Source organism: Anser cygnoides, chromosome 1 (assembly GCF_040182565.1).
Source record: "Anser cygnoides isolate HZ-2024a breed goose chromosome 1, Taihu_goose_T2T_genome, whole genome shotgun sequence".
In the NCBI taxonomy this organism is placed as follows: Eukaryota; Metazoa; Chordata; class Aves; order Anseriformes; family Anatidae; genus Anser; species Anser cygnoides.
In genome coordinates, this window is record NC_089873.1 from 93,043,956 (window position 1) to 93,070,688 (window position 26,733).

The 26,733-nt window shown below is 37.7% G+C and overlaps 1 protein-coding gene across 12 annotated transcripts in view; it reads left to right on the forward strand.

Moving 5' to 3' along the window:
• CBLB (Cbl proto-oncogene B) overlaps positions 1–26,733 on the forward strand; it is a 166,729-nt gene that overhangs the window by 56,605 nt on the left and 83,391 nt on the right. For 11 of the 12 annotated variants that reach the window (XR_007160749.2, XR_007160755.2, XR_007160750.2 and 8 more), the window contains 2 exons: positions 13,993–14,139; positions 25,258–25,414. Coding sequence is in view for 9 of the 12 variants with exons in the window: in XM_067002731.1 (XP_066858832.1) it covers positions 13,993–14,139; positions 25,258–25,414 (304 nt within the window). In the remaining 3 variants the exon portion in view is untranslated. Of the gene's footprint in view, positions 1–12,868; positions 12,892–13,992; positions 14,140–25,257; positions 25,415–26,733 lie in introns of those variants that run through there. The other variant, XM_048057227.2, reaches the window with a different exon arrangement.

Consider the following 26,733-nt stretch of genomic DNA (forward strand, 5'->3'; position numbering starts at 1 on the left):
GCAAACTAAAGAAAACATAAAGAATTTGTCAGATGATATAGTGTAGTGATTTTAGGATGATTCATGAAAAATGACTGTTTAGAAACTTACAGCTGGATTTTTTAGTATCCAGAGGATTTTTTTTTTTCCATTTCAACTTGCAATGTGAATTATTTGTCAGCTGTTTTCTTTGTTTTTAGTAGCCTTGCTAGCAAGAGCAGGAATGCTTGGGTGTTTGATGGAAAAATACTATTGTCCTTAGTTTTATGTTCCTCTTTCAGAGCAATTTGTTTTGAGAGGCTGGTTGATAGTTCCAAGAGTCTATAATCACAGAAAGTGTTTACTTTTGCAAGTAGCAAAGTAAACTTCATTGCTAGGCAGAACTGCACAAGTTTTTAGTCTCAGGGGAGTAAAAATCGGGTGTGACTCTTCGAACTTCCACGCTTTTAAAAAGTATTATAAGTGGAAGGAATTTGAGTTTATCTTATTTCCAGTTGAGATCACATTCGTGTGTATTGCTTCAATAGTTTGCATGTGGTGAGATTTAGCTATGGGTGACACTTACAGGTTTTCGTGTTGCCAGTCAGTTTTGATGCTTTCACTCTGTGGTACAGTAACCTGTTCTCATGCGCTCTGGACTCGTGCCCTCTCAGAGCCCCTTGATTTAGTTTTTGGAACTCTGTCTTGCTTGGCTCTCACCACTGATGTCGATTATCTTCGAAGGTGTCTATGATTCAGCTTGGCCGTCAGCTCTCTTAACACTACTCGCTTCCCTCGTGTCAGCAAGTGCCCACCTAGGTTCTTGTTGCACCTGTCATTTTAAAGCACAGCACAGTGCTCTGCTCCTGCGTGACACTGGTACCTATACAGATCTCTGCCTAATGCCGTGTTGCACCTCTCCCTGCCCTTTCCTTATGCTGAACCTTGCCAGGCTGCCCTCCTAGTGGAGCATGCAGCCACGCTCGTGACATAGTCAGTGTTTTAGGCAATTTGTAAATTTTGGGAGTGTAAAAGAGCGATTGTTTAAGATGTTTCTGTTGTCCGAGACTTCCAAAATTATTCTGAGTTATCAGGCATAACAGTTTTGTGCAATCACCTTGTACGAGAAGTGAAGTAAGCGAGTTTAAGAACATAGAGTACCGTACTAGACAGACCCTTAATCCGAATCAGTGTGGTCATTCTTGATTTACACAATGACCATCAGCAGACACCCAAGGAAGAATATATGGGGCAAATGTTGTACCATACTATGTTTCCCCAGCAGTCTTCTAGCGTCTGGCCATTTTTAGCTCAGGGGATTTCCTGATCCAGCTGTGCTTGGTTACTCTAGTAACCTGCTGTGAAGCTGCTCTTCCTGGTTATTTTCTCATCTCTCAAGCCTGTTTAAATTTGCCTCCACAGTGTCCTTAAGCAACAACTTCTGTGGACAAGGTGTTTTGTTTTTTTTTTTGAGCTTGCTTCTATCCATCTTCCTTATGCCATTCTCAGTTTGGAGGCCTCTGTCATATTTTCTCCGTGGTTCCTTGTCCAAGCTGAAGAGATCCAGCACACCCAGTTCCTCCTAAATTTGAAGCCTTTGATAATCTTCGTGGTCTATTGATGCATCTCTTCCAGCTCTAATACATCTGTTTTAATAAGAGGTGTCTGTGATTTTACGTGGTGGCATAATTATGTTTTCTGTTTTGTTCTCTGTTCCTTCTCTGATAATTGATAGTTTGGTTTGCTTTTTTAATGTTTATAAGCAATGAATTGATACTGTCATGGAATTACCTATCATAATCCAAAGTCTTACTTCTGACTGGTAACGGTCAGCTCAGTCTGCTGTTTTTTTTATCAGGTTGAGGTTATTTTTCAGTACATCATGTTGCCTTCTCGTGGATTGAACTTTCTCTGTCTTTGTTGTGCAGTCACTCCACAGCTGTTAGAAGTTAGCTGTCAGCCTGATAGCCTTTGAATAGCTGTGTGTAATCAGCCAACTTTGTCACCTCACTGCTCACTGTTTTCCCATGAATGTGCTGAACGGAGCAGATCTGTGTATAGCTCAGCTGGTACTTTCCTCCAGTTCAAGCAGAGACCCTTAATGCTTATCCTGTGCTTCCAGTTTTTATGGCCCAATTATTTATTCATGCAAGGACCTTCCCTCTTAGGCCATGGCTATGTAGTTTTCTTTAAAACCTTTGACTGTGGTCCATGTTGAAGTGGCCACGTACAAAAATACCACCACTGTCTGAAAGCACTGGGGAATGACTCATGTTTAGAAACGTAGTCATTAATATAAAATAAGCTTATTAAGGTTGAAAGGGGAAAACAGATAGTAAGCATTGGTTTTAGTAAGATAGTAAGATTGTTTTTTCATTTCTTGCTGTACTGTACAGATAGAGCTCCTAACATAACCTGGCGTATCTGGATTTAAATGGTTTAAGGATGCTTCTGATGTGCAGGAGGATTGATTGGTTCAGGGTGTATAAGAAAGTGAAGAGGGCAGATAAGTGTTGCTTATGGCTTTGGCCGGAGATTGTAAGTTACTCTTCTTTGAGGGAAAATCTCTTTATATTCTCCCAGTTGCAGAAACATAGTCACCATTCTAAGACAATTTCAGTACTTTAGTATTTTCAGTGCAGTCATATTTTGTACATTTCCATGCAATGTGCATTAGCATCACACTGCTTTTCTATGCAACAGATTTTTGTTAACTGAAACTTGCACACAGGCTGCATTTCAGCACTAAGTAATGTTTAAATCCTTTTCAATGAATGATTTCAAGTGGATTTGATTGAAGTACATCTGAGGAAATGGGAATTTTTATTATAACTTTGATAGGAACTCAATAACATTTAGTTCTAGGAATTACTTGAGATGTAGTTTGGAGCATGATTATTATATTTCAGTGTGTAATTTAGCAATATTTTACTCTTGCTTGGACTTTCATTCTGGTAAATAACATGTATTTTAGACCATGTGAAAAACAACCCACTATGAATCATTCTGTTGCGGCAGCTTATGTGTGTAGTTTACTGGCAAATCTTTCCTGTCCAGTAAAAAAGAGAGAACTTAACATACAGATGTATTAATATCATGATTTCTGAAAGTATGTAACTAATAGGTCATCTTAATAGATCATCTTATGTCAGCTGTATTATTTGTGTATTATTTGGAAGCAATTTATTAATACTCTAAGATCTGTGAATACTGATTTAAGTAATCTCCATTTGTCTGCACATAATAAATTACACATATACGTCCAGTTCTGTTTCATGTAACAAACTACATCCCATGTAATATACTGTCTTTCTTTTCTGTATGTAAGTGAGAGAACTCATGAGTATCTTAAAAGAGTGTTTCAGGTAGCAGCAAAATGACAAAACATCCCCATCAGAGTAACAGCAATAGGAGTACAAATAGAACAAAATTAATTTTAGCTGAATTCCTAGAAGCCAGTTAATTGTTGTTTTTCTACAATCTTCTTATTAGTGGTGAAGATGATTAGTGTATGTGTTCTTGCATACTTGTATTCAAAATTGTACAAATCAAGGAGTGGCATCATGAACAGAGGACATGATTTCTCTAGCTTCCACATTACTTTCTAACAGGTAGTTCTTACAATGCTTTAATGAAAGCGTCTGCCTACAGGAAATCTTACTTCAGGGCTTAAGGTAAAAATTACTGTTTTGACATATTTTATTGAAGGTCTGTGAAAATGTATCTGTGAAGAAATAGAATTGGAGGGTTGCAGGTCTTGACTTGCACTCCGATGGAATCATGTATGGCACAGGATGTAATGAAAACTTTTGTTTAAAAAAAACCCCACAACCTCTTCCCCAAATGAAGCAGTTTTGATACTTCTATATACTCCCAATGTATGAAAGGGAATGCTAGGTTATTTTAAAACTTTAATTGAGATCCTTTATCTGTATCAGAATAGCTCACTAGTAAAATGACAGAGTCAGGATCTCAGAAGAATTACCAGAACTAATATTATCTGTGTGATCGTGGTTGGTCCCCTATGTATTTGTACATTGTTACAGCCTCTAGATAGGGTGTAAAAGGTTATTATTCTGTGAGACTGTTGCCAGGGTAGGCCTGAATGTAGGGTAGATACTCACTTAGCAAGCATCCACAGGCTGCAAGTTAGTACATGCTCAGTTACTGTCTGCAAATGTTTCATATGTAGTTTAGTCACCCATAGGAGCTGAGAACTTTGAATTTTGTTTTGGGCTGCTCTGGATAAGATTTCCCTCAGTTTCATCATTTGGCCAAATTTGTGTAAATCTTCGCAAGAATACTGGGACTCGTGTATGACCCGAAGACCATTTCCTGTTAAATACCAAAATTGGATTTAGGTACTTAAGAATGATAGATATGAATGATGCATATATGCATATTAGTTTGCAAAAACCTCTCAATGTCAGGAAAATGTATTACCAGTTTTGCTTTCAGAAATGGCTAGATTGTGTTAACAGTATTTCTCCAGTCATTCATCATGATGAAAAGTAAGTTCAGTAAGCCTGAAAAAGTTTTAGAAGAGTGCTTAACAACCGGAAAGATTTGACTACATGAGAAACTACACTGGTGCAGAATTGAATAGGTTTTGATTGTAAAATTAAGTAATTCATATTGCTTATTGCTGAGGATGCTCATTTACATGAAGTGGCTTTTTAATTTATTTCACTTAGAAAACATAACATCATCAGCATCATCATTCTTTTAAGGTAAGGTAACAAAGTATGAATAGAAAGTTCCAAAAGAACAAGCCTATATAACATGTTCTTGACTATTTCTGTGTAAGGAAACAGCATACTGCAGACAAAAAAGCAAAACATAATCAATGATGTGCTGTCTGGATAAGAGGAAAACCTGCGTACTAAGATACTCAGGGTGCTATGTGGGCACGCCTGCTCTGTTGGTATTAGCACCTCAGAACCTGTGCTATATCCTGGTGCTGCATGACAGTGAACTAGATTAAGCACAACACAGAACTAAAACTCTTTCCTTCGCTCATGCTGGATCTCTGTCAAGCAGGTAACCGTGTAGTCATATCAGTACCTCATTTTGACATCCCTGGCCTTTGGGCTGCTGCTGTTGACTGCAGCAGGATTTGTGCCAAGCTCAGCCTTGTATCCCTTCCAGAATAACACAAGTTGCTCTACATGCACACGTGTTCCTTTTTGAATGCAGCTTTGCTTGGACTGGTGAGGAAATGCTTTATCTATGGCATGGGTAATCATAGAATCGTAGAATGGTTTGGGTTGGCAGGGACCTTAAAGCCCAGCCAGTTCCAACCCCCTGCCATGGGCAGGGACACCTCCCACCAGGCCTGGTTGCCCAAATTTGTGTCCAGCCTGGCCTTGAACACCTCCAGGGATGGGGCATCCACAGCTTCTCTGGGCAGCCTGTGCCAGTGCCTCACCGCCCTCTGAGTGAAGAATTTCCTCCTAACATTTAATGTAAATCTACCCTTTTAAATTTAAAACTATTTTCCCTTGTCCTATCCCTATAACCCCTGCCAAAGAGTCCCTCCCCAGCTTTCCTGTAGGCCCCCTTTAGGTACTGGAAGGCCACTATAGGGTCTCCCTGGAGCCTTCTCCTCTCCAGGCTGAACATCTGGAGCTCTCAGCCTGTCTTCACAGGAGAGGAGCTCCAGCCCCTTAATCATCCTCATGGCCTCCTCTGGACGTGTTCTAATACATCCATGTCCCTGTTGTGCTGGAGCCCCAGAGCTGAATGCAGGGCTCCAGGAGAGCAGAACAGTTCTGCTCTCAGGAGAGCAGAACAGAGGGGCACAATCACCTCCCTTGCCCTGCTGGCAGCGCTGCTTTTGATGCAGCCCAGGATGTGGTTCATTTTCTGGGCTGCAAGCGCACGTTGCTGGCTCAGTTCATTGTCTGCCCAGCCTGTATTTGTGCTTGTGCTCTCCAAACCGAATAATCCTCACAAGTATAGTCAGGGTAATGATTATATGGGAACATGTTAGCACCTGTAGGTGCTATTGATTGTACTTCCAGTACACTGATAACTTGAATTATAGTAGTGACCTCACATTGCAAAGAAATTCAAAATGTTTACTGTTCTGTTTACTGCCTTTAACAGACTGTTTAGTTTTGCAAAGTGTTTGAAATATTTGAATATTTCTTCCACTTAAAGAAAGCTCTGGATGATGGTATGTTTATCACTTCTGTGTTTCATACTAGTTCATTTTTTTAAAAGTTTTTTTCATATTTATAGGTCCAGTTAGATAATTCAGTTTTTCAAAAAAGGGACTTAGCTTTGTTCCAGGGGGGTTTCTGTAACAACCTCAGTTTTGTTTAGAGATGTGGATTTCTGCGTTACACTTTCTGGCATTCACACTTTCAGTGTGAAATTAATAACACTGGATCTTGGTAGACAAAGACATCTACAGGAAGGTGGAGGAAGCAGAACAGTGCTAAATCACACGTTGATATTGATGAGTGAAAGAATAGTGTAAAAGCAACTGATAAAAGTATCAAATAAAAGTAAACCAACCAGTGTCCAGTTTTATTTCCTATATTTGTACATGTCCGATCAGGTATGTTAAATCTTGTAGTTTGTCAGGATGATATAATAGCTCAATTAAAAGTTTTGATAGCAAAATCTGTTAGCTGTGAGCCTGTGTTATTACCTATAATGCAATAGAATTGATACTTGACAAAGTATTTATTCTTGTAAATATTCAGATCAGTTTCATTCAAATTTATTTCCATGAGTAGCATCCGCTAGAGTTTTTTTATTTTTACCTCTGTTGTCATTTTGTGTAAGTAATTAAAGATAATAACTACTTATGGGAAAATGATTAGATCTTCAGCATGGCAACACACTATTTGTCCTTTTTTTTTTTTTCAACTTCTGTTTTATGCAGACTGCGTTTTCTTTCTTACTTTAATTTGTGCTAACACACTGTGTTCTCATTTCATTGGATATATTCGTTACCCAGTATATCTGAGCACTAGTGAGAAAATAGATTAAATAGACCTAGGAGTACCTTGAGACATTTGTGTCCACCTGATAACAGCTCTTTGGACAGATCTGGAAGTAGCAAAATATTCTAAATGTGGGCTGTGAAGCCCAGCTCAGGAGAACTATTCATGATTGCTGTTGTATGGAGTGTTTGTTCAGCAAAACCCAAATGTAATCCTTGGACAGAGTTTTCCTTAAGAGATGTTGGCAGGCCCAATGCCACAGTAGTTCGTAAATGAAAGATTAGAGACAGTAATGAGTGAGCTTGTAGAGTCTTAGATTTGGAGAAACATTGTGCATCTTCCTTCCTTTGTATTTGTATTCAGTTTTCTTTACTAAATTATGTTGTGGTCATTGTTTTTGCATAAATGGGGAAGAAAATACATACTGCAGAAGCAACAAAAGCTGATAAGCAGTTTTGAAAGATGGATTGAATTTCTCAAGAATTATCTTTCGTGTTGACACCTTTCTCTGGTCTTTCAAATATGCTGGTTGAAGTGGGTATATTTGTGTGAAATGATTTTTAAGCAAATGAAAAGGTGGAGTAAAGTTAAAGGTGACATTACCATCAGCTTTCTTTGTTTTCTGGAACATCCTTCCCTAAATCTTACCCAAAGTTTGCCATTTTTTACTTTTGGTATACATCCTGAACAACACAGCTGCAATAGACTTGCACAATACTTTGGTATATGTCAGAAAACAGCTGATGAGAAAGACATGAGGAAGGGTAATGTTTTTCTACGCATGACAAGCTCAGCTCCTTCAGGATTTAAGTAGCAGTTGCATACAGGTGATTTCTTAGAAGTTTATACTTGTTTTTCATGTTTAGTACACGATGAATTTAACCATTGGCTCAATCTCTCCATGTTGAAGACAGTGTTTTTTGTTTGTTTTTTCCTTTTTTTTTTTTTTCCTTTTTCCTGGGCTTTGCAGGTGAGGAAACTAAATCATAGCAAAATTCAGTCATTTGTCTACATTCCTTCTATGAGTCAGTGGCAGAAGAAGGAAATACAGCTCACATATATTTTTAGTCCCAAGAATATTTTGTCCCAAGAATAGTCCCATATACTTTGGTCTCTGAACAATACTCTGTCCTTATAGCTTTTAAAAATAATTATTGCATAGATCCAGAGTTGAACTAATTACCAAGTATGACGGTAGACAGGCTTTTTCTCCACAGGCTTATTGACAGGAACCTTCAATTTCCTTTACTTCTGAAGTGTTAAGGAGAGATCATTTGTTAAGACTAGAAGACTGTGTTCTATGTCTGTAACTTTCTAAATCAGCAGCTTTTTTGTTTTTTAATTCCTGTGTTTACTGTCTGAGAAAGGGGAAGTTCTGGGAGAGGAAGGGGGATAAATAAGTGTGGGTTATACTGGTTTATCGAGACTGAGCTGCTAGTTGCATGTATCCCTTTTAGCCCTGTCTCTGTGTCTTTTTGTAGATCTGAAATACACGTTTTTTCATCTTTTTTTTTGAGGTGATTTATCCTGAACTTAGTGTATTCCTGCCTGTGCTGCCTGTCTTTAGTTAGTGGCAGAAATATAATCTGTCGAGAACAGTTTTGGACAGCCATGATTTTCCTTGTGGTGGCAAAATACAAATAGGAAATATTTTGGAAGCCTGGAGCACAAAACATAAATACTCATCTCTCAGGCAGTAAAGTGGAAGAGCTAGGTGTGTTGGTCTTGACTTCCCTCTCTTGTGCCCGAACCACAGGACTATATTCCCTTAGTTCTAATTAGCAGCATGTGTTTTGTAGGATCCCTGTATTTTACTGCAACTTGAGCATATGGATCAGAAATCTGTTTTAAATGCAACTAATTAGGTGAAATGAGCTCTGTACATATGCTTTGGATTTTGAAGCTTTAATATTTTGAGGGGGGGTTGGATTTTTAAAAGTTAAAATCAACAGTTCACCTTTTAAAGGCTTTTCAAACTTCCTTTTATCTTGATTCATAAACAATTACAACTTGTGGTTTTGCCAGCTAACAGAGCTGTCTTTGTCCATGTATTCTGCGTAAGAATTGTAGAAGAATAATCTTTTATTTAGTAATAGACTAGTCTACTTTTGTGTCAGATCTGTTACTGGAAAATGCTCTTAACTGCCAAACAGATCTGATCCTAGTTCTAAAGAAGAGTGTCTTTTTTTTTTTTTGTGCCAGCCACTGAGATATATTATGAACTTGGAAGGTTGTTGCATTGTTTATTATATAACAAAGAGTGGGAGCAGAAAGATTGTTAACACTTGTTAAATGCAGTGAAATAGGGAACCCAGCAGTAATCTTATTTTTGGAATAAAGTAACTGCAAAGTTGTACAGACTGACTTTTTTCTTGTGCAGTCCCCCCCCCCCCCCCCCCCCCGAAATAATTGCAAAATACAAATAATCACTTTCATGGTAGGTAGTAAGATATAAGCATGAAAGTAGAAGTGATATGAACATACAATATTTATGCATTTTCAATTTTTTGTGTGTGAGATATAAGTACAGATTGCTTAAAATTAATTTGTCTTGGTTATAGTGTGTGAAATCCAGTAACTACAAAGGATCCAGGGCTCAGGTGTATGCATTTCTGTGCATATTTATGTATATGTTGATTCTGTCAACTATATTTATTTGAAGGTCTCCAATTTAGGAACTCTCAGAGTATTTTACTCCATTCCTCCTCATATGCTGGCAGTAAAAAGCAGGACACAGGTGTTCATCCCACCTCATCAATCAGGCTAGTGGCAGAAAGGAAATGACACACCCTAATTCCCTATCCAGTTCTGTTTGCTAGACCATATTGCCTTCCAAAAGTAAAATTAGCTTTCATGCAGTGGTTAGAAAGTTGACACAGCCAAAACTTATCTGTGTTACTGCATGCCAGGCATGCCTCGCTTTCCTGTTTTATAGATCCAGGAGGGCAGGAGTGCTTTAGACCTTCCACTACTTGCTGCTGCTGCTCTGGTTGTGGCCAGGTTGTTGTAATATTTCCATTATTGAGTCTTATTTTCAAATTTATGGCATTTATGGGTATTTGAAAATTCCTTCAGTTGTGAAATCTTGATTGTTGCAGCCGTCTCTAGCCTGCCCTCCCTCCCTGAACTTGAAGAGAAAATTGATCCAGGAGATACTAGTTCACTGGAAAAGTGAACAAACTCATGATTTTTGTTTTCAGGCTTCACTGTCTCTATTTCAGAAAACTTGCTGTTGTTTTATTACTCCAAAAGGCAGGTAATTATGAAATTAAGAAAAAGGATCTTTCTTCTGACTAACCAAAAGATCTTTACTGAATCAGTAGACCTTTGCCAGTCTATACCAACTGCAAATTTGATCTTTTGTTTTTATATCTTATCTAGGGTGGTTTCAAAGTTTTCAGCTGGCTTTAAATAGACTGTTCAAAATATGCAACTTATGTTCTTACCATAGCTCTGTGATGTACAAGCATTTGTCTGGCAACAAATAACCGAGTATGACTGAAAAATTGGTACTTCAGAAATGTTCTACCACGGGGTTGAACTGTATCATCAGCTTGAGTTAGGAAAAGTAAGTTAGCAAAGGCTAAGCCTGAATAATAGGAAAAACATCAAATAATGGTTGTTAAAAATGTTGCAGATAATATGGGAGAGAGCTACGTTATCTGTTACATAAAATTCAGTTGATATACTATTATTTAGTGTTAAAATATTCTTAAATCTTACCAAAGTAACCATTATATTGTGAAGAACGACCATCCCAGTTCAATTTGCTATAAAGGGGCAGTGTTATTTGATTTTGATTTCTGAAAGATAAGATTTTTCTCCTCAGCATGAAATCCATTCTCTCTACAGAAATCAAGAAGATGTTGTGCCTGGTATAGAGTACAGCTCTATATAGAGTACAGCTGAGGAAGAAATCACCCTCTAACCTGCTCCAGCCTGCCAGTATATTATAAAGTATATTATAATTGCAAACCTGAGGGCTGTACTCAGGCATTAAGCCTATTGTTTCTCTATAAAATGGATATATATGTATATTTTTCCTAAGGCATTGCTCCAATAAGATCCCTTAAGATGTTTCTCCCCTGCTAGAATCTAATGAATCAAAAGGGTCACTCTAGGGCGTGAATCTGCCATCAGAGCTCTTCTGTGCCACATGACTGCCAATATGAGGTTGTGTTCGCATCATTCCTCTGCTACTGCAACAGTCCACACAGTGACTGTGAGAAGAAAATCCTGTGTTAGGGTCAGAGATGCCAACTGAGCTGATCAGGATTGGTTTCTTTAGTCTTGTGGTGTCAGGGATCCAAAATAGGTGGCTCACATTGACCATTTCTTTGGCTTCCGTTAGGGTTGCTCACTGAGATGCCAAAACTGATGAGTTTAGTTGTTGTTTTCCATATACATAGAACTTGAATACCTTGTCTTATGCATGGGAAATAAGCTGAAAATTTTTTGATACTGATCCGTCTTTACATGGGGAGAGAAAAAGGAGTCACTTAGAGGATGGAGCTTCAGAAGCAGGCAAGTGGTTAGAGGTGTATGTGCTTCCTGAGATGCCCTGGGAGAGCCCTCCACAGGGCAGCAGGAGTGCCTGTGCCGGAACAGATAAACACTGTCAGAAGAGAGAAATGCACAGGTAGGGAGAATCAGTGGCCCTTCCTGATGGCCTTATCTCTGCACCTTGTATAATTTTTGAAAATCACTGAGCTTTGCCTGTCTCAGTAAGTTATTGAAAGCTGGTGCAATGTAAACATAAATAAGCAAAAATGGTGCAGCATGTGCTTTACAATTCTGAAGAAAAACAGTTAAGTGAAAAGTTAAGGCAGCAATTTATAATTATTTGATATTAGAGGAACTTGAGATAGTCATCAGGTACATCAAGAATCAAAATTAAGGAAGAAACTGCCACCATATATACAAATGATCAAGAATTTGCTATTTATACGTGCTGTGGTGTATGTCCAAGCACAGATAAGGTTCTAGTTTTTGTCAAGTTTCAGCTTTGCAGTCAGATGAAAGAAAGATATCTTAGTTTGATATTAAAACATTTTATCTTGTTGATACAAACACAAACCAAAGATAATTTTCTCTTGACATTTATTTTTTTTTAACCAACTTGAATAACGAAACAGAAGTTTGTTGATGTTCTGCGTGACTGGCGTGCAAACAGAGTTTGCTATTCAGATACAACCCCAGCATGTCTGTGCAGTGCATTTGCTGGCGAGTTCCTGCCAGTTGTTGGTTTGGTCACGTACTGTGCAGGTATGTTTAGTAGGCACACACCCTCCTCCAGGCAAGGAAGTGCCTTCTGGTGGCAGTGTGGGGAAGGTGCCCCAGGTGGAACTTGTATGTGACTTCATCCTTTAGCTTGCTGCAAGGCTGAAGCCTCACAAATCCAGCAAGTTTTGTAATAGCTAACTATGCAGATTTGTACCTGGAAAGAACCCCTGCAGCACAGTAAACTGGAAATGTAGACAACGTAGACATATATATTGTGTACCAGCCACGGGAGAGCTCTGTGAAAACTTGTGCCAAATCATGTGCTCATCTGTCCTGAGTACAGAAAGGGTTTTGCCTGATCTTGGGTCTAGGGCAGGCTGATGAAGCCACATTAAAATAGCTGTTGCTTTTTCTGTGCATCAGGCTTGACTTCTGAGGAGCAAAATAATAAGGAACATGTGTGGGTAATTAAAGTACAAAGGAAACAGGAAGGGGGATAGCAAGGAACAAATCCAGAAAATAAGGAACAGTTGGGCATCATAATTACAGACATCTGATTTTACTGGAGGAATTAAAGGACTGAAAGAATTAGTCCTACAATCATTCTGAATCTTGTGAGGAGGGAGAGTGTATTCATCAAGCTTTTTTTTTTTTTAATTGCTTATATTTTCAAAATAACTGCTTTCACCATTGTTTTTCTGGTAGCAAAACCTGTATTAAAATTTGCAACACAGCTTCCACAGGAATCTCTATTGTAAGTTGTACACAAATTTAGCTGAAGTAATTACTACTTCAGTATTAAGATGAGTTCTTTTATATATCTGTTATACTATTTTAATGATTTTGAGCATGAAAACTCTGTTCTACATATTCTGGAAGATGTTTGGTACGTGTGTGTGTAACAATCCATCAGTTGAATTTTAATCTTTTAATATGGCTGGGGACTTATGAATAATTTTGAATTTATTTAAAATATTGTATATAAGCAGTTATACATTATGTGATTGATAAGCATTATTTTACTGTTAAACCTTTTAAAGCACTGTGAAGCAGTACCTGAGATCATAAGAATACAAATTCTTAATCTGAAACTGGTCTCCTGGGTGGTGGTGTCTGTTGTATATATCAGGTGGGAAAATGCCCCTTTGCTGCTGCCAGGAAGGTCTAAGAAATCTCTAGAAGGAAACTAATAAAGATTGCTTCACCCTTCCTTCTTCCATCTCCTCTTTCCACCATCTCCCACAGGTTTTTCCATAGAAGATTCATCTGCATTTAAAGATATAATGTTCTTTTTACTATACTAAATGGGTTTTCTATGCAAAAAAATATTTTTTGATGAACTGATATAAAGCGGGAAAAGCTTATGGAAGTGAACTGATAGCAAAAAAAAAAAAAAGTTTGATTTTGTTTCTAACACCAGTGGAAATTGAAACCAAGCTTTAACTAAAGAAAAAGTATGTAAAAAAAGAATAGGAAGTGGCTCCAGTAAGGAAAAGCTGGAAAGAGTAAAAAGAGTAAAATTGCCATAGGAAAGGAGAGTAAACCCAGTCTGCTGATGTGCTTAGAAACCTGGACTGAAATAGGCTTGATCTCGCATATAAAAATAAATTTTAAGGGTTTTTCTTTTTCTTTTTTTTTGTATTCATGGAGGCCTGTGATAAATATGTACTCAGAAGTGCATGCAAACTCAAACTACTAATTTGTATTTGTATGATGTCTTTTCAGTTGGAAGTACAATGTTTTTCTTGTGTCAGGCAGTGATTATTATGCAAATATGCAGAATATATGAGATTCTGGAAGACCTATTCAAGTTCAAGGATTTGATCTTTTTTTTTTTTCCCTATTATATCTACAGGAGAAATCTAACAAAGCTGTCCCTCATCTTCAGCCACATGCTAGCAGAAATCAAGGCTATTTTTCCAAATGGCCAATTCCAGGGTGATAATTTTCGTATCACCAAAGCAGATGCTGCAGATTTCTGGAGAAAATTCTTTGGAGACAAGTAAGTACTAACATTTTGCAAAATTTTTAATTGTTTCTAGTCGTTAGCATTAAAAGGAATGATATTTTCAAAAATTCAAATAATGTTTCTAAATATGTGGGTGGACCTCTTTTAAAGGTCTTTTCTTGTCCAAGTCTTTAAATTACCTGAAATTGCTGAATTTGTTGTTAGCAACTTTGTTGCAATGCTGTAATTCACTCAAAAGATGACTAAAAATACACGGGCAGTTCTGTCAGTGGCACTTACTATTGATCATAAATTGGACTAGGTTGTATAAAGTTTATTGGTTTCATTCTAAGGTGAAGAGAGTAAGTACATTGTTTCATGAGGTACATGGCCAATCGTGTTATTTTATATTATATATATGCTACAGTTGATAAATCTGAAGTCTGAATTAGGAGTTTGATATTGGTTGCATGTACAGTGTATGTTTCCTTATCTCATCTTTTACTTTCTAAATAGAATATTCACTAAAGTAAATGATGTTTTTCTCCCTTATTATTGAAACACTTTTTCTACATCTCTACTACGCATAGTCACAGGTGATTAATGTTTTCTTCTGTCCAAATTCTGTTACAGAAAGAGGTAAAATAGTGCAGATATGGTGGAAGGTTTCATCAAAAACAGTTTTTGGAGAAACTTAGTATTCAAGAATGGGTCGTAAAATGAATGTTAAATGTGACTTGTAGATATCTGACTAAATCCTTATAGTAAATCTAATGTTGAAAATATAAAATAAAACAGTTGTAAGGTTGTCTTGTTTTGTTTGTTTCTAGGGAACAATTTATGTTAAGGTGTAGGTGAATAGAAGATGCATAGCTTGATCACTTTCTTACAGAGTGTTTATTAGTGTAACTGTGACAAAAGAGGGGAGGGGCAAGGGATTTGTATATTTTACAGTATAATAGAGACATCGCTATGGTCGTCAAGTCTGATATCTTGCATGATGTATGCCGTAGCAAATCACATAACAATTTCTCCAATTGCAGATCCATAACCATCTGTTATGCTTTCTGAGCAAAAGCAGCTCTTTAAATTTAGCCTTTCATTCTTTATATAGAATACCAGCATAGTTGGTTGGCACTTTTGTGAAGTAATGTTTCAGTGTGAATTTACAACAGTTTCATTTCCATTTTTTTTTTTTTTCTAGTCTAAACACACCTACTGCTAGCTTCCAGCTTTTAGGTTTAATAGCATAGTCTGGTAACTTTAGTTTTCTAACAAATTTCTTGCCTACGTAGATAATATTTCAATATGATCAAGTCACTATATCAATCTTATTTTTGTTAAAGGGAAGGAATCCAACCATGTTTTGTCTTGCCCATGTCAATTTTCAGATTATCCTTAGAATTTCTATGTATTTTGATCTTCAGAAGATCAAATAAAGTATCTATCAATAAGTGAAAAAAACTAGTTCAAAAAAATGATTTGACCATGGTCATCTGTGTTCAATGTCTCGGTTTTCTCTTCCTCTCTTTCTTCCCTTTTCTTTGCAGCTCTCAGAATCTACATCTCCTCATGGTCCTCTTTTCTGCCGGGCTCTGTCCTTGAATGACCTTTCCCTGCTGTCTTGATCACAAGTTCAATTTCTATCGTGGATTTACACATCTTATCTGAACAGCAAGCTGCTGTTTCTTTTTGGCTATCGGTTGTCTGATCTGAACCAGCTTCATCATCTTCCCTATTCACTGTTATGTTCCTCTTTGTATTTCTCTGCTATCTTGTACTTTCTATGTGAGATTCAAGTGCTTCTCTTCAAGTTTATGGTCCTGCTAGTTTCCTTTGGAAACTGCTACAATAGACAGGTACCTGAGGTGTCAGACAGTAGGATACTGTAACATATAAATAAATTATCAGAACAAGGTTGGTAAGAAGGATTTTACAACTTCGTCAGACTGTCTAACAACTGAGCTCTACCTTTGCCTGTCTGTTCACGCTTGACTCTTTTCTTTTCTGACTCAGTTCCTGGAGTGTTTCTTTCTAATCCTTTTCAGGGCCCCAAGAGCTCTTGCTGTGCCTATTTTTACGCTTCAGTTTTTCTCGCTTATCTAAATTTCTTCATAAAAGGCAACTTTAAAGGTGAATTCTCAGTACTAATCCTCTTACTGTTCCCATCTCCCTTACCCCACACCTTTTGTGTGTGTACTTTTATAGTGTGTGCCTGTGTGTGTGTTAAAGCATCCATGCACCAAAAATGCCCAGGAATCAAGGCAATTTTAGGATGTACAGTTAATTATATACATAACCTGGTCATCTAGTATAGCCTAGAAGTTTTTTGAGTTCTGCCATGTCAAGTGCTGCTGTTTCAGACTAGGTAAATAACAACGGTTTCTAATAAATTGAAGTTGTTTTATTTACCTGTCTTCTAAGCAGTGAGGAGTTGATATATGCTTGACAGCCTTGGCATTATCTCAGGTTTAGTTAATTGTGCTTAAGTAACTGTAAAGCATGTAACAGCATGTATGACAAATAAACAGATGAGAAAAGTTTTTTCTGGCATTACATTTAATCTCTTCATTACACAAAATGCCTGAAGCTTTTAAAACGTTAATTGTCTTCTAATCCATTTAGAAATATATGGCAGGTATGCCTTTGAGCAACATCTTTTACAATGGGCCTGTTATGACAAATTAGTTTGCAAATAGGCTAGTATCACTTCCCTAAAAGTAAAGCCTACATCAAGATTTAGGGTGTTGCAAACAAATGATAAAATCTGTTTTTAACCTGACCACCTAAGGGTAGGCCCCTAGGGTCTTGTTAAACCTCCAGGTCTGGTGAGTTATATACTGCAAATGCCGACATGCTGGGAGGAACTCTATTACATGTTCCCTGGATGCATCTCTATTTTACAGGGCAAGCCTGGGCTCCTCACCTGTTTGCAAAACAGCAGCCGTTATTTTGAGGTCAGTAAGGAATTCTGCTCAAGAATAGAGCATGAATAAGAAGTTTCACTGGATCTTGGCTTCTGATGGATAAACTGTAGTAGAAGAAAAAGCAACGTGTTTTAATTTGCTGAGGAATAAAATCCAAAAGATACAGTCTCAGAGAGCCCAATTTGTAGTTAAAGAGTTTTTTTCTGTATCTGATTTCTTTCACCACTCTTCCCCAATGAATGAGGAACTTCTAGTTTTTTTTAGCTTCGTTACATTTGTCTGTCTGGATACTTGCTGCAAAATTTTGCTGCTGTAACTCAAGTTTATTCAGCTTGTTATTAATAAATATCATAGAATGCAGTCATTGTTTTAGTGTTTAAAACAAGTCAGGTATATATTCGCATGACTTTGAACTCATTAGCAGAATAAATAGCTAGGCATATTGAAAGTCTCTGGTGATCACATATGTAGCTGCTCTTTGACTTTTCTGTAGAAAAAACAAGTAGATCTCAGCAAAGGAATTGAATGGCTCCATCAGAACAGTATGCTGAGATGACTTCACAAATTCTTGGCTTTCAAATCTCTCCTCAACTTTTGCATTTCTGATTCAGTTTTACAAAACTTCTAGATGCCAGTAGCTAGAGAATGCTATGGTACTCAAGAGAGATGCAGATAACTTGATAGTGGAAATCATCAGCCCGTACATAGGCTGAGAGTGCAAAAGAAATAAAATGTTAAATAGGGTGAGGTTTTCCAGTATTGCATAGCTAGCCAGCAGGACCGGGGAGGTGATCGTCCCCCTGTAATCAGGTCTGGTGAGGCTGCACCTCAAGTGCTGTGTTCAGTTTTGGGCCCCTCACTACAAGAAGGACATTGAGGCCCTGGAACATCCCCAGAGAAGAGCTACGAAGCTGGTGAAGGGCCTGGAACAGAAGTCCTGTGAGGAGCGGCTGAGGGAACTGGGGTTGTTTAGTCTGGAGAAGAGGAGGCTCAGGGGAGACCTTACTGCTCTCTGCAGCTACCTGAAAGGAAGGTGTGGGGAGCTGGGGGTCGGCCTCTTCTCACAGGTAACTCATGATAGGACTAGAGTGAACGGCCTCAAGTTGTGGCAGGGGAGGTTCAGGTTGGCAATGAGGAGACATTTTTTCTCAGAAAGAGAAGTCAGGCATTGGAATGAGTTGCCCAGGGAAGTGGTGGAGTCACCGTCCCTGGGGGTGTTTAAGGAAAGGTTGGACATGGTGCTTAGGGAAGTGGTTTGTTAGTGGTAGGTGGATGGATGGACCAGATCTTGGCGGTCTTTTCCAACCGTAATGATTCTATGCTTCAGAGGAGAAGGATAAACCTCAGAAGTGATAAGATGTTTAGAAAGGGTCTGAAAGTACTAATAAGGGCTTTAGCTGTTTCAGGGAGGGGTCTGACTGATAAACCAAGATGGGAGATTATGAGATTTTGATAATGTGGAATGGAGGTAGAAAATGGATTTGAGCAGTATGATGAAGGAAAAAATGGAAGAATTGGTTTCTCTGCAAGGGCAAAGTATGTATCTAAATTAGGGGGTGAGATCAACGGGTTCCAGATAGAAAGCCCAGGAGAGTTCTGGTGTATGGATTTTGTCAAGGAAGCTGACTGAGAAAATCTGTCAGGGATACAAAGGAATAGAGAGAATTTTGGATTAGCTTTGTGAAAACAAAAGCCAGCAATGAGCAAGAACTTTCCAAAGGCTGAAGGACCGGAGTGGCCAAGAGCCTACGTAGCTCACTGGCTATGAGGAAGAAGACAGGCTCTTAAAGAAAATGCAAGGACTGTCTGAAAAAGAATTCAAGGATAAATTTTACACCAAAGCCAAGGTCAAGATCTTCGGTTAAGTTCCATACCAAGAAGGGGCTTGGTAGTATCAAACGCAGGAAAGTGGTCAGACTGAGAAGGTGTGAGCTAATTTTGTACTGGTTACTGGAATGCAGTTACTGGAGCAAGTGGTTTTAGTGGAATGAATCTCTATCTGGGGTTTACCATTATAGTTGTGCTGAGGCAAACGATAGTTAAATATATAGCTAAACAGCAATGGTAAATGGAACTGTGAAATTGGAAGGCATGTAATCAGCAGTTACATTCGTTTACAGATATTTTAGTAATCCCCAGTGGGTTGTAAGTATGCATATAAAACATAATCCGATCACTTCTTCATTATCTGTGTTTTATCACTGTATAGTGCTTGATGTTAATTTTCCCCGGTTCCTCACTCATTTTAATAGCACCTTACAGCTTTTACTTATTTTCTGTTCTGAGTAAAAACGTGCAAAATACCACTGGGAGCAATCCTGAACTGAGAAGGAGAGTGGGTGAGATGACCTAACAGATCTTTCCAGCCCCTGACTTTGTAAGCTATGGTGAAGTCATGCAGGGCTTTGTAACTATTGAAATTTGTGATTTGTGGCTGTCTTCATGTTGCAGAATGAATCAGCATCAAAATGTCAATGTTCTTAGAGTTTCATTTTTCCAAAATTCTACCGCTTATTTTATCTTCTAAAGTTTTACACTTCATTGTGAAACCTTAAAAAATTGAAAACATTTTTGTTATTGTTGTCAGATACACTGATGCCCCCCCACCTCTTAGTTTCCAAGGGAATGGAAATTGTTTCACTGCTAGGGTCAAACACAATATTTTAAAGCTCCAATACTTTTTTTTTTTTCTTTCCAGCTTGGGCCTCAAACATTTATTTTGTTTGCATTGGAATTTAGGGGAAAATGTGGATATTGATCTCTCAGTAGCAGTTAAACAGGGTATTTCAGATTGATACTCTAGAATTTTGAGTGGTTGTGGTTCTGTTGTGGTCAGTGCTGTTTGGCTCAGGGTAGAACTGACATAGCCTCTGTGGCTTGGGTTCAGAGAAGCAGTAAAACAGGCGTGGATCACAATGCAAGACTTGAAAACATTGGTCTGTCAGAAAATGAGACCTCAGATAAGCTTGGTTTTAACACCCTGTTGATCCCCTTAATTTATTACTTGGTTTCCTGTTTATGCTGCTGACAGTGCCCAAGAGCCACCCAGTTGCCTGAACACTGTAAAAATATGGACTGAAGGAGGTGGTCTTGACCTAGAGAGCTTCTAATCTGAGTATGAGCTGAAATGTAAGGAGAAAGCAAAAGATACAAAGGAAAGAGGAAGAGGCATTGATCTGAGTGCCATAGCCTTTATCACCATAAAGATAGGTGTTTTGGCAACAGAAAAAACTATAAAGAGAAGGAAATAAACAGGGAATGGAGCTTTTAGAGGACAGTTCTTTCCTTGGCTAATCAGCAGCATGGGAAATATGTTTGTTGGTACCCTTGTTTAAAAAACTGAGCCAGAGGCAGAAGGTATCATTCCCTAAGGGCTAGAGAGACACAGATCTCCCTAAATCTTTTTCGTACAAATATATCAGCAGGTTTGAACAAGATAGATAATATTACAGAGAAGAGCTAGTCAGTGGAAAGATGCAAGATATGATTAACTAAGCAGAAAAGGACAGCAGTTTTCACAGCTTTTCCGGATGGCTGAGAATAAGGTAAAATTGCATATACAAAGGATAGAGGATGAAAGTTATAACAGTTGACGCACAAGATTATGAGACAGGAGAACAGATTCTTGGTGGATAGGCAGGAGAGGCAATATTTTAAAGCTGAATAAGTTTGCAAGAGCTTTGGATTGTGGTTGGAGATCAGAATTGGAAATACATAGATACATACATCCCTTTAGGGACTCTTCAGGAAATGCAGACTTCCTGTGTCCCTTAAGGATGTACTAACCTGCTGTCTCACAAGCAATGTCCAGTTACGTGGCTTTGGAAGTGGATATTTTAAGCGGTGTATATTCCCTATTTCCTAAGGCTCATTTTCTCCCTTTTACCTTCTCTCACGCGCTAGAATTGTCTATATTTGTTCCGCATGATGTCACTATCTAACTAATGTACTGGCATGATATGGCGGAATTCCTTTTTTCCCTTAGGACTGAACTTCTCAAGTGTGTCAGTTGTTTGCTCTGCAGCTCAGAAGCAATGAAAATATGTGGCCTCTCACTTAAAACTGAAGCAACATAAGAAAATGCTCTGTTCAGTGATGATAAACTAAAATCCACATTGCTCACTGCAGATGTGCTAAGAATGTTGTTTCTATCTGGGTCAGTATTTACTTGAATATTTTTGAGTTTGCTGTGAATACAGTAATGCCCTTTTCACGTTATGTTTTCTGGCAACATTTGAGACAGTCTCTTGGAGACAGAAACGTTCACTGTAAGTTACACGGGTACGTGTTTACCTTCCTAGACATACCTGTGGTCTTTTGTAGTTCAAATGGACGCAGTGTCACTTGACTTTCCAGAATAGCTGCATTTCTGTAGTTCCACTGAAAAACTGTACTCTGAACACTCTCAGAAAATATTTACTTCCTCTCCAGGTTTATTTTATTGTCTTTTGCTTTTTAATGATGCAATTACTTTCAAGGAGTTTAAAAAAATTCCCATCTACACATGGTCAGGACAGGAGGGAAAGAAGGACCCAAATTCCTCTGCCTATTGCTCAAAAATTACATGCTAGACTCTAATCCTTCTCCTTTAGGCATATGGAAGTTGTGTGGTTGGTGTTTAAGATACTGTATTTTGAGAATTTTGACTGACACTGCTCTTTGACGTGTCAATAATAGTAAATAGATGCCATCCTATATGAAAGTATTTTTAAAAGGTTTGTACTTTGATCAGAGCACTTGTGAATTAATTGTTATTCTTTAAATATGTTTACTAATTTTACTATTGCAGAAAAATGTGGAGAATTAGTATTTTAGTTAGTATTTTAGTGTTTTGAGAGGCTTGGAGAGGAAATAGCTTTTTTCTTTGTTTTGACAAGATGCTTAAATAAGAAGGCAACCCCAAGGTGAATGCCAGAATACAGATAGCTTAGTTGATTTAAGAAAGATTAGATGTGTGCAGGAAGTCTTTTCAGAAAAAAAAATCAGGATCATTTCTTTTATTTTGTATATTCTTTCTTTAAATTGATGCATTAAGTTTAGACATCAAACACTGAGTCAAGTGCAATCACTCAGCTGTAGTCGTGTGCGTTCTACTGCAAGTGGTAGCTTATGTAATTACAACTAAATACATGAAATACTGAGTGCACTTACTCAACCTAATTCTATAGAGAACTAATGTTACAGGGCTGTCGTATCAGATCTTTCTGAAGAGCTGTAGCAGAGCTGACTAACTCATCTCTTCCTAGACAAGTGTCCGCAGGTCAGCCTAATAGCATCGGGCATTTTGCAGAATACCTGCCAGCTTCTAGTGCAGGGTATTGTTACAGCATGGCACAAAAAATATTACACAGACAAAAATAATTGAAAATATTTGTAGCAGATACTTTCTGTGATTCAGGAGTTGAATGCTGCAGGCAGTATCTCATCACGTTTTTTTTTTCTTTTTGTAAGGGCATTTTTTTGTAAACAATCTCTATATATTTAAACCACTTTCTAAGCGTGCTCCTAACTTGGATGGTTCCAATCACAAACTTTGATTTGATTGGTCCCATTTTCTTCCCTCTCCTGCTGCCCCTGCCACCCTCCACTCCCTCCCTAAACAATTAAAATAACTCTAGATTTAAATAATGAAAAAGTGCCTTTCAAAGGTGCCCTTCATTGCTTAAAACACAAGAAAATAGCAGCAGTGAAATGTTCATTCAAACAAAAACACAACATCTACAAAAGACTCTCTCACTCCTTCATCACTGTGGGAAGCATTCTGAGTGAACCCTCTCCTAGTTCTCTGTCAGAGGGTGTTTTTCAGTGTGCCTAAAAGGTCACCTGGTTTCAGTTCTTCAGAGGTATAAGAGGATGTTGCAGAATCCTGGGCCTTGTGAAGGTTCAGTGACACCCTCATAGGAGCGTGCATGTGCTGTCTGTGAGATCAGAAAAGAGCACAGCAGTTTGTGTATATAAACTGAAGAGACACTGGGGGAGAAATGATCCCTGGCTGCTGCTCTCTCAAAGTATTTAGGGACGAGAGCTGTATAAAAGTAGCTGCTGAGAAATAGGAATTAACATGTTTTGACAACCAGTTCTCACCGTTATTTAACAAAGCAGAAGATAAAAGACCTGTTCTACAAAGTTCAGCAGAAAACAGTTCGGCTGACCGTATTCAGTTTTAAATAGGGGGCACCTCATTTTCTGGACGCTCTTAGAGAAATCCCACAAAATAACTTTAAATGTTATTTCATTAGCTAATCACTCATTTCCAACATATGTTTTCTATCTTAGCCAAAGCAGAGCTCTAAAAAAAATATGCTCCTGAAGACTTTTGTGTGTTTTCTCCATTGTTGGTAGGGTCTGGGGGAAGATACAGGGTGTTAATGAAGAGATGGTGAAAGATTATTCCTATTGATCAAATCTAATTAACATGTTTTCATGAATTTGTCTCAGGTGAGGCATGAAAAAGCAGTTTTTAAGGTTAAATTCTAATGGCTAAAGTCTTTCCCGTTAGATTATCAGATATTTTTTATTTGGGGGTTAATTAACTCTGACCCCATTTCAGTGTGATCCTAGTGCTGTTCAGGTGGTTTACAGAGAGATTCAGAAGATATTTCAGAGTCACAGTTACAGGAACTAAATAAACAATAGGCACTTGAACGAAGACAACTTTAACACCACAGAAGCACTTAAGTTTTCCAATTTTGTTCTCTGAACTTAGTGCAACATTTCATTCTCTTTACCATAATCAAAATTTGATGTGCATTCTTTCTTAAATGGCATCTGATGTGGTATCTCTCTTCAGCTCTTTGTGGTTTCCTGTTTTTCGTACACAGATGAAAGTATCTGCTGAGATCTATTAAACTTCACAGTTTATCCTTTATGACTTTCTTAATGTAAGCCTCCAAATAACATTTAGATTTCTTTGCACTTACAAATATAATGAATGCTTGATGCAGTAGAAATACAGGAGCATGTCTTTGGTGTTGTACTTCAAACTGCTACTTGTTTTAACATAGTTTAATTCCAAAATACTTATTATACAGGACCAACTTAACACAGTTGGTCTTTTTCTGCACAATATTGTAGTACCAAGTAATATGCATTCCCACACAAGGAAATAGTTAGAGAAGCTGCAATAAAGTATTTTGACCCATATAAAAATAAGGCAATGTAAACTAATAAAAATTGCAAGAAAATGTTGATGAGTATGTGAGGCTTGTGTCTCTTGTCTTTTGACATTTAGCAGTCATTAAAAATATTACTAGCAATGTGTAAGAACTTGTTAAGTCCTGAAAATAGTTATATATTGATTAATGGTTATATATTGGTTAGTTGAAATATGTTTAAATACCATATAACTTGCCCTCAGTGCGAGGCAGAACCTTTACAAGAGAAGGTGTTGTGGTTTTTTCATAATTTGGGTTTAATCCCAATGACATGAGAAAAAGAATTGCTATTAGTGAAAAGTTTCTCATAGATCTGAGAGCGATAAAATAGAGTACTTTCAAGTGATCAGCCTCGTGTCAGATTCCAAATGTAAGCACCTGGTTGGCAAAATAACTAAACTGCATTATCTATGCAAATGGAAACGGAGTTTGACAGGTTGTGGCTTTGTATTAAGGAAGATAATTTTACTCTATATCCGGACTTCCCACACTTTCCCACATTCTCTACTCTCTGAATATACTCCCCATTGTGCAGGTGAAGGTGAAGATCTGAGAAGATGTCTTCTAATATTTATGTAACTATCATGGGCTATAACAAACCTTGGCCTAGTGGTGGTAGTATCTGGATGGTTGTTATCGGAGGGTTGCTTGGCCAGTGTTTGTGAGCCTAAGTTATTGCAGTAGATACTGAATTGATGTTTATCATTCTGAGAAGTGAGGCTGTGAAGAAGGGAGTTCCTTACCAAGTACAGAGGTGGTCCTTTACATTAACTTTGAGACGGTGCAAGGTTGGTTGCTGTACCTGCTTGGTAGAATATTTCATTTTCCACAATGTTCTTTCTGTTGTTGTCCTAGGGAAGCTTGAATATTTATCATTGCAAAATAAAGTGTCACTTTGTTCTACTGTGTTTAAGGGAAGATAAACCATTCTTTCATTTCCTTAGGCTCCTTTTCAGATAACTTGATTCTCTCTGTCTGTTGAGAAACTGAATGAATGCACCACTACTTCAAAAGTCAATCTCTGCTGTCTAAATAAAATATTAAATATTAAATATGGGGTTTTATTAAATTTATTACTTCTCCCCTCACAGAACTATAGTGCCATGGAAAGTGTTCAGGCAGTGCCTTCATGAAGTTCATCAGATAAGCTCTGGTTTGGAAGCAATGGCTCTTAAATCTACTATTGACTTGACCTGCAATGACTACATTTCAATTTTTGAGTTTGATATCTTCACTAGATTATTTCAGGTAAGACTTGAAAATTTTAGATATTTGTTTGACTTCAAGAACCTAAGTGACCTGAGTCACTAGTACCTAGGGGTCAGAAATTCGGATTTATGGGGCATCAGTATCCATGTCTGAAAAACTGACATCTGAAAAAAGATATCCAGCAGCACCTTCTTCATTCCTGCACATACGTATGATCACAATATATTTGTGTTTGCTGTTTACGTATGTTGCACTATTCTTAAATGCATTCCTAGAAATGTAGATCTTCAGGTACTTATCTAAATATTATTTATTTCTTTGTACTTTTGTAGCTACATATGCTTAGATGAATTGTTTCTACAAACACATCAAGAAAGTTGTGTAAGACTTTTTTTTTGGCAAAGTGTAGGCCCAATTCTTTTTCTTTTTTGAAATGGACAAATTTTTGCCATTAATAATGTTCTACTGTTTATGTATAATCAGGGACTATCTGTGGGAATAGCATTGATTGTATTATTGTCAGTAGATAACATACATGCAAGCTTATTTCAGATAAATGTTACATGCCTCTGTTAATCTTGTGCCCTTTCTAGAGAACGTACTTTAAGGAAGACATTCTTTGAGTATTTGAATCAATATAGAAGGCTGTGCTGGTTTGCATCCGTATTAAATGCATTGATTCTGAATTTGTCACTTTGGATTCTTATTTTGTTTATAGTAATCTGTGAAGTATCCAAATATTTAATTGGTTGTTTATGTTTGTCTTTTTTTTTTTTTTTTTAACCCCCTACAATGCTAAACTGGTGTATTGTTCTTTACCTTGTTGGAGATATGTTCAAATTACCAATATTACACCAAAGCCTTGGCCATATGTTTGTTCCATCTTCCATGGTGTTCTGTGATAATCTGTTTAGCTTTATTGGGTTTGTTCTTCTGGGAAAGGGGGCTATTACAAAGTTGATATTAAGATCTGGTAGAAGGTGATTAACGGTTTTAGTTTAGAGTTTTGGTTTTGATCATCTCATCTCTGTTCTGAGTCAGAACTGTATCAAAATTGCAAATGTTAAGGTGTAAGTAATCTCTCTAATTTAACCACATATTTTGGTCACTTTTAAAAACAAAGTCACGCAGGTTATAGTGCTTTGAATAAAACTTGGGAGGTTCTCTGATGTTGCTGTTCAGCAAAATCCCCCTAAGCTTTGCTCTTTGTGTGTAGATATGATCAAACATTCCTGCTTGAACTTTGCTGCCTTGGGTCCATTTCTGTTCTGTCAAAGTTTCTCCCTTTTATTAATTATTTGGCAATCTGATCTGATTTTCAGATTAGTCAAGCCCAAATCTTGATCTCAAGACTTCAC